Source organism: Pithys albifrons, chromosome 1 (genome assembly GCF_047495875.1).
Source record: "Pithys albifrons albifrons isolate INPA30051 chromosome 1, PitAlb_v1, whole genome shotgun sequence".
Taxonomy (NCBI): Eukaryota; Metazoa; Chordata; class Aves; order Passeriformes; family Thamnophilidae; genus Pithys; species Pithys albifrons.
The window spans coordinates 87,223,735-87,240,001 of record NC_092458.1 but is presented as its reverse complement, the minus strand read 5'-3'; the positions used below and the strand labels follow the sequence as shown (position 1 = coordinate 87,240,001).

The 16,267-nt window shown below is 45.6% G+C and overlaps 1 protein-coding gene across 1 annotated transcript; it reads left to right on the top strand.

Annotated features, from left to right (window-relative positions):
- The first annotated feature begins 1,158 nt into the window (after window positions 1–1,158).
- On the top strand, window positions 1,159–13,301 carry CD4 (CD4 molecule). Its single transcript, XM_071571966.1, has 10 exons — window positions 1,159–1,471; window positions 7,371–7,520; window positions 9,078–9,257; window positions 9,342–9,485; window positions 9,721–9,993; window positions 10,443–10,805; window positions 10,925–11,167; window positions 11,258–11,376; window positions 11,615–11,682; window positions 12,915–13,301. Exons 2-10 carry the CDS (start codon window positions 7,460–7,462, stop codon window positions 12,916–12,918), a joined length of 1,455 nt encoding a protein of 484 aa, XP_071428067.1. The 5' UTR covers window positions 1,159–1,471; window positions 7,371–7,459; the 3' UTR covers window positions 12,919–13,301.
- Window positions 13,302–16,267: the final 2,966 nt, after the last annotated feature.

The window sequence follows — 16,267 nt, the reverse complement described above, 5'->3', positions numbered from 1 at the left end:
ATTTTCTGGCAGAAGCTGTGGCCCATGGAGGACCCACGCTGAAGTGGTCTGTTCCTGAAGGACAGTACCCCATAGAGAGGGCCCACACTGGGGCAGATAGAATCATCAAATCATAAAACCTCCCAGGCTGGAGAGGACCTTGAAAGATCATCTGGTCAGCCTTTCATGGGAAAGGATTCCTAGATGAGGTTATTTAGCTAGCACCATTCTCAATCCTTGAAAAGCCTCCAGCTATAGCAACTCTACAACAATCCTGTGGGGGCTGTTCCAGTGAATTATTGTTTTGACTGTAAAAAAAGTCGTTCTAATATCAAGATGAATATGAAGAACTGCAATCCATGGGAAGGATCCCCATCAGAGCACTTCTTGGAGGACCCCACAGTAGATCAGGAGACCATCATGAACAGGAAGAAGCAGCAGAGATGAAGTGCTACGAAGTGCCCACGACTCCCATGACCTGACTGTCCCTCTGTGATACTTTGGGTAAGGAAGGAGAGACAGAAGAGTCAGGTGTGAAGCTGGGCCTGAGGAGAAAAGGGGGATGTGAGAAAGTTTTTTAGTTTTGCTTTGATTTATAACTATCCTACTCTGTTTTTAATTGGCCACAAATTAAATTAATTTTTCACCAAGTCAAATATGTCTTGCTCATGACAATAGCTAGTGAAAGATCTTCCTGTGTTTATCCTGACCCAAGAAGGTTTTTTTGCATCTTCTCCCCCTGCCTTACTGAGGCAGCAAGGAAGTGAGAGAGCATCTGGGTGGGCTGCTGGCAGACAGCCAAGGTAAAGCCACCACTGCTACAATGAAAATATTCTGTCATCTCACTCCAAATGTCAGACGCCCTCCACAGACAGGTGCCCCCAACATATCCTCAGGGATCCCCTTCTCCTCTCTTACTATTCCTGGGCAACCCCTGGGGTCAGCTCCTCAGAGGTGCCTCCTCTTAGTGGTGATGCAGGAGACAGACTGGGAAATGGAGCTGGGCTTGCTGTTACAGAGTGTCCACCGTCCGGCCTGGGTTGAGATCTGTCCAGCTGACATGTCACTTTGTGGAGCAGAACAACTTTCCAACCCTTCCTTTTTTCAGTTTCAGCCCCGTCACAGCCTCCCATCTGCTGCCATATGGCCAATAGGCTCTCTCTGTTTTGCACACTCATTCTTCCCACCACTGCCATACACAGCCTTCCGCTATGGTCTCCATTTCTGTTCACACCCAGAGTTGAAATCACATGCAGTGGGAAAATCACCATCTACCTACAGAAGCCTGTGGATGTCAGCAGGAGCTGGACTGGCAGCAAGACCGTGCTGACTCTCTGGCTGGAGAGGAGGAGACATCAAGGCCAATGCCTGTGGGGGCTGCTTGCTGAACATCAACTTCGTTCTTCTTTTGTTTCAGCTGTAGCTGGGTGAGATCAATTACGGCAGGTGACAAACACAAGGAGACAGAAACACAGAGGCAGAGAGAAGAGAGGTAAGGAAACTTTCTTTGTTTTGCTGAGGAAAGAGGCCAATCTATTTACGGGCTTTTTTAATGTTACGCACTTTACTATTTCACACAAGTTGCTGTTTCGGCAGGCATGGACGGGTTTTGCCCCACTTAAAGGTCTGTTGCAAAACCATCTTAAACCTTTGACTTGATAATACTTCTGGCTGCACAAATTCTCTGAGGTCTTTTAGTTTTAACTAAAAATTATTTGTCTCCCTGGATTTTTCCCTGAAAAGGGGCCAAAAAAAAAAAGTAGCTACAAAAAGTTCAACCTGCCTCAGAGCCTGGAGATCTCATGGGTCTTTTGAATCCATTTATGGGGAAATATGTTCTATATGAGGGCCTATCACTGGTGACTGTATACCCCCAAGGACTGGAAATGCACTGAGGAGCAGCCTTCTACCAGCTGCCACTTGCTATCACCTTCTCCATGTGCCCTTCAGGAAGGGGAACTTTATTTTTAAAAAAGCCTGGAAAAATAAGAAGATGCCAGTCTCTAAGTAAGTAGGGATGTCTACTTACATCTGTATGTGCTGAGACCGGAGGGGTCTGTTCTGCTAATCCAGGCTGACTGGCTCACTGCCTGACACTGGCTCCTGATGCAGCCTGATCCATTAGCTCAGGGCTGAGGGAGCAGGATTTCTTGGAGAAAGAGGGATGCTTTCAATTTAAGGACAACAGAAAAGAGACTTGCCTCCTACTTTCATGGGCTGCTGCACTATTGAAAACAGGAGTTTCATTTCTGGTTGAATTTTTCCACTTTCAAGTGGCGTATCCTACTCAACCTTCCTCAGCCACCTCAGATATTCCTCCACATGGTGCATTGAGTTCAGCTTACTATGTAGTGTTCTCCGCTATAAACTGAACAGTCCCTGGTGCACATTAGAATCTCAGAATCACGGAATGGTTTGGGTTGGAAGGGACCTTCAAAAAATATCTGGTTGCAAAGTTCCAGTCATCCCCCTGACACAGGCAGGAACAACTTCCACTTAATCAGGTTGCTCAATGCCCTGTCCAACCTGGCCTTCAACACTTCCAGGAATGGAGTAGCCACAAGTTCTCCAGGCAAGCTGTTGCAATGCCTCACCACCTTCTGAGTAAAGAATTTTTTAATACTTGATTTAAGCCTACCCTTTTTTAGTTTAAAACTGTTCCCACTTCTCATATCACTATCTATCCGTGTAAAAAGTCATTCTCCATCTTTTTTATAAGATCCCTCTAAGTACTGAAAGGCTGCAGCGAGGTCTCCCTGACTTTTCCTTTATCATCTCTGCTGTTACACAAACATGGCTGTCAAAGCTTCCTGCAGTGTGGCAGGGCTTGCCTCATATAAATTATATCAGTCCCCTTCCCACTCATGAATCTTGAGCACCCAGGGACAGTGTCCACCTGATCTGCCACAGCCTCATGCAAGAACCCTGTATTCACCAGGGAAAATTAAAGAGGTGTGATACCTGCACATCATCCCAAGTGCATACACGGCTTGGAAGGGTGAGGGAGGGCCTGATTTCGGAGGGCACCACAGTGCCTTGGTTAGTGACAGCCTCCTGTGGCTTTAGAAAGGCAGGTCTTGGATTCCCCTTAAGCCATCAGAGGGGTTGGAGGCCATAGGGAGTAGCCCAGGCTGCAGAAATGAAGCTATTTCTCACAGCCTCCACATGATTCCAGACACGTGGCTGGGTCAGGGGGACTTTATGGCTGAACAGAGCTTGGCTGGTGCTGACACAGTGGCCTCACCACCCTGCCTTATCCTGACAGAGAGTCCTCTCTCCAGGAGGATTGGCTACTTTCACCCCTGTGATCCCATCCTGCACCTCCATCATCTGCCTCTCACAGCAGCTCCAATGGGAGGGTGGCAGCTGCTCTCAGATGAGGAGCCAGAAATGTGCAGGGGAAAATGGAGGCAGTCTCGGACAGTCTGGGGGGACAGTGGGGACCGTGAAATGACCTTCACCACTATTGACTATTGTCACTTTGTTCTCTGCTAGCTACTTTTGTTGCATTTAATCTCTTAACCTGCCTGCTGCTCACCTAACATTATCTTTAACGTTAATACATAATTTCAAAGAAACTACTACTCAGTAAAAGAGCCAGGTCAGCTTTGCTTTACATATTCAAATGAGATAAAGAGAGGCAAAGCCCTTTAACCCAGATGCCCAAAGCCAAGCCAGCTGTTGCACAGGGACAAGAGGCAGCTGTGTCCCTCAGCCCTCGCCTGGCAGTCACCGCAAGGGGAAATGCAGCAGCGGAAGCTGAGGTGTAGAACCCTGGTGCGGGAGGGAGGGAGGGATGGGAGGCCCCCCCACCCCAGCAGACAAGCTGCTGCCAGATCAAAAACACAGCCACAAGCAAGAGGGAGAGAAGAAAACAAAACCACACTGCATGAAAGAGATATAGGAACACTGAGAGGAGGTGGCCTTCTTCATCAGGAGCAGTTGCTGAGTTTTATATTTGTAGGGGTTGTTTTTAAATTTAAGTTTCCTCCTGTGTCATGCCAGTGCCAGCCTGGAGGAGAGCTCTCTGCAGCCACCACCCACTGCAGCTCGGTGCTGGAGGGAGTGAGGGGCTTCCAGCTCTGCTCCTAAGCAGATGTTCTCCAGGCCTGACTTGGTCCTGCAGTCATCATTCCCCAGAGCAAGAGTGCTCACTACCTCAGCTCTCCTTTTCCTATCCCTCAGAGAGGAAGGGATCATTAAAATAAGTCAAGAAGGAAATTAAACCAGTTTAATAAGAGGGGAAAGTTAAAATGAAATGGAAATCAATGTTCACTTGGGAGGGAGCCCTGCTCCTCCATCGCTAGATGTGCTAATAAATCAAGTATGCCTGGACTGTTTCTGGCACGGAAGCAGCTGGCATGAGATGGTCTGGGCTATTAAACTCACTTAACCTCCAAAATGAACTGGCCACATGCCAGCCACCTAAGAGGTCCCTGGCCCATGCTAACACCTAAGTGCATCCCGGGAGTTGCTTGGGAGGGTGAGAGCTGTCCTGGGCCAAAAATGTGTCAGGAAATGTACTAGCAATTTAACAGGACTGATGAGTATGTTCCAGTGCCTGGGGACATTCTGTGACACCACTTAATTTATGAGTACCACCATAAGATACAGCTGGGCTGCCTGTAAGGAGGCTGTGGGTCTGCTACGGGCATCTACTAATGAGAGCAGCTTGCTCAGTTAGCACAGCAAAGCCTCACTGGCAGAGATCTGTAAGCTCCAAAGTAGCATTCCCTGTGATCTGGCCTGGAGGGATACAGAGGGAGATAGAAGGATGGGGCGGGGGTTGGGGGGGGGGCAGGGAAGGGGGATAGGAAGTGGCGTGCATGACAAGTAAAAATAAACAGGGAGATAGAGAAAATGTGTAAAAGAAATCCTAGCTGAAGGCAACCCCTTTTTCCCACTGGTTTGTGACTTGTAGGTGGTAACATCACGCTGTAGAGATCTGACACAGAAATACAAAGATTAGTGTGAACAAAGTAGGAATGCAGAAGTTGTGAAACCACGAGAAGAAACAGAAGAACAAAGGTGCATTAATCTGCATCTATCAAGATTCACAAGATCAGCAGTTCACCAGTCCCACGGTGCTCTGGTTGTGTGGTTTTGCTCACAAACCAGGTAGCAAGAAGGCAAAGAACAAGCTGAAGCCATATGACAAGAAAATAGAGATTCTGAGTCAAAACAAAATGATGGGATGTGACTTAGCGATTTCATTAATTTTCATCTGTTCCATTGCCTTCAGCTTTTATAAAAAAATTTAATGACTTAAAATATTTGAAACCTAGCACTGGTCCTTTTAATTTGTAGGTATCCCTTTAGAGTGGGGGCTGACTTTTCCTGCACATCCCAGAGGAACAGGTGATGTGAGTTTTCACAGTGGGGACAAGGTTTCTCCTGGCATCTCAGGAATGGATCTTACTCAGGGCCCTGTGCCAGTTCTCAGTTATGGATGTTCCTTCTGAGTGAGATGCATACAGATGCCTTGTTAGTGTCCCTTTCTTTGTTCTATAGCTTAGCCCAGCAAACTGCTTCATCACTGCTTCTGCATCTTGTTAGGACTGATCTCCAATCCTATACACTGGCTCTTTAGTTTTACTATTTTTGCAGAAAACAGCTCATGCAAATATTCCCTGGGGCTAGGATGGTTTTTTTGCTTTGCATGAGACAAGGCCTTTGCCATCTATTTATCTTCTGATGGTGCACATGGCTCCTGTTTTGCTCTTGCACCTGTATCTTTCATATATGCATGTGTGTAAACGTGTTTAGATGTCAGACTGTCAGTCGTGCTGACCTGATCTCCATATAATGTTGATGTTTTCATCTACACTTTGATAGCTTCATGTGCTCTGATCATATAAATTAATTTAAATTGATTTCAATATTAAATTATCCTCTAATAGAATATATTAATATTGCACATCATACATATAAATACTGAATAAAATTATTAATGCATTTCCTTTTAATTTAATCCCATTATGACTCTAGCCTTCAGTCTGTCATGCTCTTGGCATGGGAAGTGCCTGCTTTCAGAGAAGTGAGGTCACCTCACTGGCTTGCTCACTCCCCAGAACAGTTAACCTGCGTGGTTTCCTTTTTGCGATATATGCCATGGTTTAGGGATGGAGAGCTCAGTAGTCTCCTTGCACCAGCAGCCATGGCCCCCTTCACCTTCTCAGCCCATCCAGCTACGGATGTTACCATCACTTGGTCTCTGCTGCAGTGAGATACTGCACCTAATTTTTTTCAAACTCACATTAACACGATTGTTAGCTCCCAGTTCCCGCTTAAGGTTTTGTTACCATCAATACACCTTATTCTTTCCGACCTCATTCCTCTCTTCTTCCCAGACTTTTAATTGAATAGCCCATTGAAGAATTTGAGCAGGCCTTTCCAATAAGATTTGCTGGTTGTTGAGATTTTTAAGGTAAGAAATAAGTACAAAAACCAAACAAAACAAAAACAAAAAACTGAAGAAAAATATTAATAACAGGATAAAGATGTCTGTAATCATAGAATCACAAAATCACATAGAAATATTTAGATGGCAAGGGACACTGGAAGGTCTCCAGTCCAATCTCCTGCTCAGAGCTGAGCTGACTCTAAAATTACACATTGCTTGGGGCCTTGACAAGGGAACTTCTGGACACCTCCAAGAGTGGAGATTTCTTGGCACTGCTTGGCATCTGTTCCATTGCTGAACCACCTTTCGTGGCAAGAAAGATTTCTTTATACCTAGTTCCTTGATGCAACCTGTGGTTACTGCCTCCTGTTCCTCTCCTGTGCACATGTGAGAAGCATGTGGCTCATTCTTCTAAGTAATATCCTTTAGATAATGGGAGACTTGGCTCCCTTCTCCCTACCAAACCCAGTTCTCTGTCTCTCCCTATATGTCATGTGCTCTAACCTCCTCACCATCCCACTAGTCCTCCATTGGACTCTACAGTTTGTTGGCATTTTTCTTGTACTGGGGGCCCAAAACTGGATCCTGTATCCTAGATGAGCCCTCAGGTGTGCCAAACAGCGGGAAATAATTACTTTGCTCTACTTCCAGCAGAGCCGGCTGTGCTCTTGCTAATGCAGCCCTGTATGTGTTTAGCTTTAATCTCTGCAAGAGTGATGATAACCCACCACAGAGAAGTAAAAAAGCACAGAACTCTTGGCAATATAAACAGCTGCAGCCTGATGAATGCCAGAAACCTATGGATGAGTAAAAGGAAATGTTTATAACCAAACTCTAGGGGCATGCTGCAGATGGATTCTTTGCTGACACACAGGGCTCTGCTGACTGTACCAATGAGCCTCCACTTTGCTGTGCTGAAGGATAGTGGGAGCTGACTGGGAACAGGGGTCCCATCCATTGAGGTCTGAAAATCAACCACTATTTACAGAGCGTTTGGGTCTTCCAAGACAACGTCCTTTGGCAGTGACAGCATTTCCAGCCCTGCAGTCCACAGCAGGGAGGAACATTCCCACCGCAATGGAGCCATGCTGCACCGTGATGAGCCGCACGCTTGCTGTCTTCTTGGTTCTGCATCTGGGTGAGTCCTCATCTCAGCAAACCTTCATAGTTCTTACAGCCTTTACACAACCTTCACAACGTTTGAGGTGTTTCTAGGCTCCTCCTGATTTGCCAGATAACATACTCACACAGTTTAGCTTTGAGACTCAGGGTGTTTGCAGCCCTCCTGCTGAGCCTGCCAGCCTAAACCAGGGTGCATCACCAGGTTCAGGGAGCTGCCCTGTAGAGATGAGGTTCCTGTGAGAACCAGGATACACACAGAGCACAGAGTGGAAAGTACTGCCCTCCACACTGCCTTCAGCTGTCTGGGCAAAAACATGTGTTTCTCATCACAGGTTTGCCTTTAGAAATGTAATCCTACCAGCTTGCTTAGTGTGACTGCTGATGTTAAAATGGTTAGTAGACTTTGTGGTGCTTCTTTTCCAGGAAATGAAGGACAGTGAATAAGGCCAAGCCTACATTTCTCAGATACTCAGCTTTGAGTCCTCTGGTTGCTGAGGAAAGACTGGAAATATCTTATGTACCCTAGAACAAAATGAAAGCAAAAGATACCAACTCCTATTGTTAACATTTCTAATTTCACAGTTTAAGACAAAATCATGAGCTTCTGTAGTCCAATACGCAATTACCAAAAATATGTCTTGCAGGAATGTAACTTTTTGAAAACCATACACAAAACTCTTATAAACTTTTTATTTTACACTTCTGTGGCTCCCTAGTACTAGGGTCACCTGGGGGATCTGCAGGTTAGACATCACTGTGAGTTTATCAGCAGTGAGGCAGGAGACCACAACTCCTTTATTCCCAGTCTTACCTCTGGTAGCTCCATCTCTTTCTTATGGTCTCCTGCAAAAACCCTCTTTACAGTGAAGAAAAGGAAGTGGTTCTCCCAAGAAACCACTCCTAATGTTTCTTCAACCTTATACATCCTATTTCTTTTAGTATCGCATAGCCCTCACCCCAAGAACAGGAAACTGACACTAGGTCAGCCTTCTTTATTTATTTTCTACTTTATCTCTTCATTTTGCTGGGTTTTCAATCTTTCTCCATGCAAAAAAAATTGGAAGAAGAGGTAAGCAAATTTGTCTGTTCTGTGTCAAGTCTCGAGTGGGAAAGAGGAGGGGTGACATATGCTGTGAAGGAGGGCTGACGTATGCTGTCCTGCCTTTGCTACCACTAGAACAACTAAGTCTTGTCCAGTGGAAAAAGGTTGTTCAGTAAAACTGTTGACATTTCAGAATTGTGAGTGATGGTCAGTCCAGCACAACTACTGGCATTTTTCCTATTTCTAAATATACGTGAAAGACAAGAGGTATTAGCCAGGTAAAGTGCCCACAGCAGAGGGGAGGGAAGCTATGGAGCTGAAAATGTAAGAGATTGATTGAGTGATTGATTGATTGATTGATTGATTCATGAGATAAAGGAGTGAAAAATTCAGGAACTGAAGATAATCTTCCCAGTGTCTGGGAAAAGGAGGAGAAATATCTACATCTTTCCGGAAGGATGGGAAGTGTTTACTGACCCACTCTTCACAAAGTGAATGCATGCCTTTTTTTTGGTGGGTATTAACTTTCAGGTGTGATCTCCAGTATGGCTCAGCAAAATGAACAACGGATTGGGATTGCAGGACAGGAGGTGACCCTACCCTGCACAGGCATTCCTTCTGACTCAGGATTAACTCGTGACACAGTTGTGACCTGGATGTACTCTGATGCTGTTATATGGCGTATGGAAAATAATAATCAATACTGGAAAAGTAAGGCTTCCAATTCATCACCCCATTTTCACAGATAGGATTGAGAAACCTCTCCCCTTCTAACCAAGCCTATTTTTTCAAAAGAACCAGCTGCCATTATTGGTCGATCTGAAGTCAAGAGCTCAACTAAAGAGCTGAAGGTGCAGAAGTTGGAGCTCTCCGACGCAGGCATTTACACCTGTAAATATGGGTCTCACCAAGTCCGTACCTCACTGCATGTCTTTAAATGTGAGTGATCAGAGGGCTTTTATCCACACGGAAAGGAGGGTGCCATAGAGTTAGGGGAGACATCTCTGCTGGGATTCTTTATCTAGCTGCCATTTCTTCTGGCCAGGGCTATCATAGTTCATTTATCTTCCATCTCCAGGATGCAAAGATTCCATATTGGCTTTGCTGTGACACTTGTCCCTCTCTCGCAGGAAGAGGAGTTGACTTACTGGCTGAGGTTTTTTTCTTTTTACAGTGACAATCTCTTTGGATGGGCTCTTTCTGCAAAATGAAGTCCCTGAGCTAACTTTAATGCACAAATCACCTGTTCCTCTATCCGATCTCAGCATCACATTGTTTAACAGTAACAAGAACATAGTAACATTGGAAACAGAAGACAAGTCCCCTCAAAAATACATACTGAATTTAAAGAAACTGGAGGCTGCAGACAGCGGGACCTGGACGTGTCAAGTCCATTCAGGCTCTCCACAGATTAATAAGAACATCTCCTTTGCTGTGAAGGTATTAGGTATGTGACAACAAAAATGCACCTCATGCACAGGCTTGGGAACCAGTGCTCCCTCCAGCTCATGAACTGAGCTTCCACTCTCCAGCACCCCAAGCACTGCCACTTCAGTGTTGATTTCCCAGGGCTTCCAACACTGCAGCTTTGGGATCACTTTACTGCCTGAGGTATTCCACACTTGTGCCCATTTTCCTCTCCAGGTGTGGTGAGCAGAAGATCGTCCTCTCCTTGAGATCTGTTCTTCTCAGCACTGGTGTCTTTGGGAGCTTTGGCTTTTCTGCTCTCTTATTCTCAGACACTAACTGTTCACGCTTCCTGGGGGATGTCTTGGCTTTTCTCCAAGTCCCCTTTCAGCTGAGCACAGCACGCCTCTCTCTAGATCAAAGGCAGACATGGGGAAGTGTAACTATGGCTTTTCCTGCCTCTGTATTCCTTGTCTGTTTTGAATCCAGGTTTTCAGAATCCAGAATCAGAAAGAAAGTATGCAACTGTTGACAGCCCTGTCATCTTGTCATGGCATCTGAACTTCAAGAAGATAAAATGGAATGAAGGTATCACAGGACAACTGAATTGGAAACAACAGGAAAGTGCAAATGCTCATGAGCTGCTTGATTTCAACATCACAGCACAAGGAGAACAACACGAGACCAAAAAAAGCAGTCACTTTCTGTTTGAGATACCTGAAACAAAACCTGAAAGTACCATAGAAGTGAAACTCCCCCGTGTCCATTTCGACCATTCTGGGCAGTACCAGTGTCAGCTGGCATACAAAGGAAGACACACACAGAGCAAGATAGAGTTGGTGGTGATGAAAGGTGAGAGAAAGAGAAGTAGGTCAAGTGATGAGGAGCTGCAGAAACCTGGAGGCCACAAGAGCACAGGTGGACCCATCTTCCCACCCTCTCACTTATGTGTTGTTTTCTTGCCTTTACAGTCTCAGCTAACCCTGTTGGGCCACTCTCCAGAGGGTCCAATATGACCCTGATCTGCGAGGTCTCTGGTCCACTCTCATCCAATGCCCACTTGCGCTGGGAACGTGTAAATGGGACTCAGAGTGACATCAAGAACTCAAAGCAGCATGAAGTAAAGTTGGAGGTGAACATCAGTGCTGCAGGGCTGTGGAGCTGTCACCTCATAGAAGACAATGACGAAAAGATCAGCCTTCATTACTACGTGGGTATGGAAATTACCATCACATCCCTTCCTCAAACCTAAAGTCTTAAAATGATCTTTTTTTCTGCCTCTAAATACTTGTTTCCCTCCATAGAGGAAGCTCCTGTTTGGATTAACTATGTGGTAACTGGAGCAAGCATTGCAGGCAGTGTATTGGTGCTTGCCCTTGTATGCTTGTGCATCATCAGTGGCGTAAGACGGCAGCAGAGAAGGGTAAGTACTCTGGTCCCTGTGAAAGTTGAAGAGATTATTTTCTCTCCAAACAACAGGAGTCGTCAGATTTCCTGTCTGGGTTTGGGCAGAACAGATAAAGGGTCAATCCTTAGACTCAAAGCAAACAGTTAAAAATGGGCAGTCTGCAGATGTCAGATAACACTTTACTACCATTTTAGAGGAAAACATTTGAAGCATAAAAATACCCAGTTGGTCTTTATCCCTTCTCTCCTGGCAGCAACGGGCAAAAAGGATGGAACGAGCAAGGCAATACTTGCTGGACAACAAGACATGTCAGTGTCAACAGTAAGTGTCAATTAGGGCACCCAGAATGGGCAAAGACTGTTTTCAAGGCAGAGGAGCTTGATGGTTGAGCAGGGAGAAATTGAGCTTGAGCCTCCTTGGGGAAACAATACAGCTGCATTTCAGTATTTTCAGTTCTTACTCATGTTAAATTCTGCCTAAGATTTATGAGATATGCTCAATGAATTTCCTGTTATATCCCAAACCTATGGTAGCACTGTGCTGGGAAACATTTGAGCAGAGAGGTTTCACTTGGATTATCTTCATGTTGAGAGAGGTTAGCCAAAACCAAGCAGGTGCTCCAAAGTCCTTTGATAGGTTCCACAGTGAATCCAGGATCTGGATATTCAGGTTCTGGATATCCAGGTTGTGGAGGTGGAAAGCACACAACCAAGCACAAGGATGAAACACAAAATTTAAAAATCCATGATGTGTATAATGTAATTCCAGCTCTGCTAGTGCAGTGCTAGACTGCAGTCAGTGAAAATTGCCAATAACTTCACAGGAGTAGCAAAAGAGAAAAAATAATCCCGGAACACTGTGATTTATACCCTTTTCTAAAGGCCCGGGGTGATGTGAAATACACCATCATGTCCTGACCCTTTTTCTGGGAGCAAGGATTTCTCAGCAGAGAAGCTGCCCTTTTCCAGATCTTTAAGCTTATATGGTATCAGGCATCAGAAGCAGCTGTTGGAAACACTGACAGCCATTCTGTCACTGGAAGAGGAGAGCCAAGGAGAGTATAAATGATTGCATGAACAAGTTCAATGAATGTATGGGTACAGAACTGGATGTCTGCTTATTTTCACAGGTGACCCTGGCAAACTGACAGTTCCACCTAATTTTTTTCACTGTCACCAAGAACTTAGTAACAATGTTTATTGGCAAACACCACATCACAACTGGGATGTACATGTGGTGAAGACCATAATGTGTCAAAGAATTCACCTTGTTTTCACCTACTTTTTTTGAAGGTTAAAAAAAATCACCATAAAAAGAGGACAAAGCCCATACAGATACATCAAAACCTAAATAAATCTGTGCAGTACAAGTGCTGATACAGTTGTTCTTTAACTCTCTTTGCCAAGTAAGCAGCTCAGTGTAACTGAAACCTAAATCACAGCCATGTGAATGCTCAGGTAACTGTCTGCATCCTCAGCTACAGAGGCAGGCAGGCATTCTCTATGCAAAAAAAAAGTGGGGGGTGGTACTCACTCAATACTTTTCTCTTGCAGCTGAAAAAAGTAATATTGTAGCATCAGAAGGACTGATGAAGTCTCTGTTTGTACGTGAGTACCTGGCAGGCCACGGTGCTCCGTGAATCCATCTCTCTTTCTCCTGTTTTAATGTAATTCTTCATTCCTTCATCATTCCTCCAGTCTAATGCCATGGAGGGATGTAGTCTGGCTAGAGGCCAACGGACAGGACAAGAAACCTTGAAGGGTTATGATTAATCCCCAGTTGTATAATGAGACACTGAATAGAAGATAGATATATATATACAGATATATAATATGCTTGTATTTTGTTCATGCACTTAATTTGATCTTCTTGTGAAACCAATTTTATGTGCTTCTTTTATCTGCCTGAGCAACAATAAATTACTTTGGGGTTGGGAGTTATTTTTTGCAAGCTGGACTACATTTTTTCTGAGGCATTCTTGTCTGGTCCCAATTCACATTTCTCCCTTTTCTGCTAGGAATGCTTATTCTCACTATCTCCCACCTCCCTGGCTGCCACAAGCCTTTCTTAATGCACCAGTTCTCTGCTCTGTGAAACTTGTCCATGCTCATTTGCCTTTCCTGGGCAGTCTGAGCCCTGCACTATCCCACATAGCCATCCCTCAGCTTGTGGCTTTCACCTCCCCCACCACAAACCAACAAACAAGTGAAAACTGCACAGGCAGTGAGATAACTCACAATTAATTTTATCAGGGGGACATTCGGGATACTAATGGCTTCTGGAAGTCAGAGCCTGAAGAAATTGTGAGTATTGATCTCCAAGGTAGGTTTGTTAAGGGGGTGAGGAAGTCTGTTCATAGAAGAACAAACCAGCCTTGGACTGAGTAATCCCTCAGAATGCAGAGAACAGATGCTTCTGAGAAAACCACTGAAAATGGCTTCTCACCAAAATGACCCTTTTTTGGCTCAAGGAGATGAGAATAGGGAGTGAAAAGCCCAGGAAATTTATGATGGAACTAAAACGATGTTGCAGAGATGACAGAATGTCCTGAAAGAAAAAAATGCTGTTAAAATATGTACACAGAAGTCGTGTGTTTATAGAAATTATTCTGCTGTCTGCTAGTGACAGGTCAAAAAGGCCTTGAGGTCCCACAGATGTCACTGGCCATGGTCCAGGTTTGTTCGTCTGCACTGGGCTTGTCTGGGGAGAGGCACAGAGCGGTACTGGACTGTGGGAAGGGCTCCCGGTTGTGAAGACCCCCCCCCTTGTGAGATGTCCAGTGCTGGAGAAGGGGTTTTCTCTGTGGCAGTCATGCCAGTATCACGCTGTTACTGACAGAGAATAGGCAGGTGGCAATAACGGCAGAGACAACACCTGTGTGTCAGGGGAAATCTTCCCCCCATAAACCCATCTCGGGCCTGGAGTGGGGATGCAGCCCCAGGCAGCTGTGGCAGCAGGTGTGGGCCACCACTGGCATCATGCCTGCTCCTCTACCACCATCCTCACACAAACAGGAGTGACAAAGGCCCACACTAATACCATTTTCCTTCCCACAGCTTGTGCTTATATGCACAAGACTACATTAATTTTGGAAAAGCCTTGGTCCTTATCCTGGTGCATTCAGTTGCTCCTCCTAGTCCTGTCCCTGTCCCTGAACTGCCAGTGTACCTTGAGAGGCAGTTGCAGCCCATCAATGTGTTAAACAAGGCATCATCATGGCTTAAGAACAGGGAACAGGTCCATTTTGGGAGCTGTGTAAGGGAAAACAAGCACAGTGGCAGTGGTGGTCGATATAATGGTCATGACAAACTGGTTGACATAGTCCCCTCAACAAAAACCAACCCCTGCATCTGCAGTCCAGACCCTTCACCTTAAATACCTGCTTGAGTACACAAGGCAGCTCCATTTTTCACTCACATAGGTGTCTGCAGCAGAGGGATTACCCTGTACTACCTGATACCCTGTACTACCTGATACCTGAGTGGCACAATTCAAGCTGGGTGAGCATCCATCAGGAGGTCCTCCAGCACTGCAGCTATCTCCAGCAGTTCACTGCTCACCTGAGGTTCTGAGAGCTGAACCAACAACCTCTGTGCCAAAAAACACTGACCTTGATTTTTTTCAATAAGAGAACCAGTCTGACAACAAAAGACTAAGCTAATAGGGCTTACCTGGCCTCCAGCACAGGGTCCAGCAAACCTGGCCTGGCCAGGATGAAATGCATGGGTAGCAAAGAATGCCAGCATGGTGGTTTGGACATCACAGAGGTGCCTGAGCTGCCTGACAGTGCTGCCCTCAGCTGTCAAAGCCAGGAGGCAACCCTATTTCTCCTCGCTTCCAAGGGGTGGAAGAGGCACACTGAGACCCCACAAGTGACCAAAGGTTGTGTCCCCATTCACAGCTGGGACCCACCTGCAAAGAGTGCTCAGTCTCACACCACCATCAGTGATTCAGAAGGTCCTTCCATCTGTTTCCAGGTGGCCTGGTTAGAATGACAGCAGATGTGATAGTGCCACTGGGATGCCTGTAAGTGCACAGCTGCATCCACATATGCACAGCTTCCAGTGCAACAAAAATGACAGGCCTTTCTCAATACTGCACAGTTCCTCAGTAGGTCTCCTGATCTCAACAGTTGTGACCCTGCCCTACTCTACTTGAAACTCACCTGCAAGTACAAACCACTGTAGGCTCCAATCTTATAAATCTTCTTTTTTGGCAGCTCTCCTGTCTGTATCTTTTAACATGATGACCTTCTTTTGTTCCCTAGATGCACAGATTGCCCTGATTGAGAGAAAAGTCATTCACAGAGTGAGTCCTAATGGGCTTTGCTTCCATCAGAGTGCAGTACTGGAAGCTTCAGTGTGGACTTCAAGGCAGTACAGAGCTAGAGATTTAAGCCAGATAAGAACAAGCTTGTACATGAGTCCCCATCTGGGGACTTGCCCAGGCTGGGGTGTACAGGCTGTCTTCCATGTGTCCTGGCCCTCCTTCTCAGGAGGCACTGAGGACTTCTCCCTTTGCTAGGTGTGATAAGGTTGTATCTACACTATGCAATGGAATAATGCCTCTGCATGATGCAAACCACAGCGCTGTACAACGCTGCAAAGCAGCAAACACAATGACAGATGTATTTTATCATGTGGTGACAGCTCATCAGAGTAGCCCTGAGATGATGGCAGGACTCAGAAAGGCATACAAGGCAATACTTACAAAATTACAACAGCAGCAAGAGCTCTGTGTAGTGATGTGGAAAGAAGACAGAAAGCATGAGTTTGGAAAAAAATGAGAAGGGCTGATTTTCCCTACCATGTCAGTCTTTCTGGTACTACTGTTCCCCATGTTTCTGGGCTGCAGAAGGAAAAAAGAACATGCTTCAGTCCTTTTGATCTACCTCCAACGCATGGCC

Excerpts from the sequence above, each read along its gene's own strand:
- CD4 (XM_071571966.1), top strand. The coding sequence starts at position 7,460 with ATGGAGCCATGCTGCACCGTGATGAGCCGCACGCTTGCTGTCTTCTTG. Across the intron at positions 9,258-9,341 it reads TAATAATCAATACTGGAAAA|AACCAGCTGCCATTATTGGT; the intron begins GTAAGGCTTCCA and ends TTTTTTCAAAAG. Across the intron at positions 10,806-10,924 it reads AGAGTTGGTGGTGATGAAAG|TCTCAGCTAACCCTGTTGGG; the intron begins GTGAGAGAAAGA and ends TTGCCTTTACAG.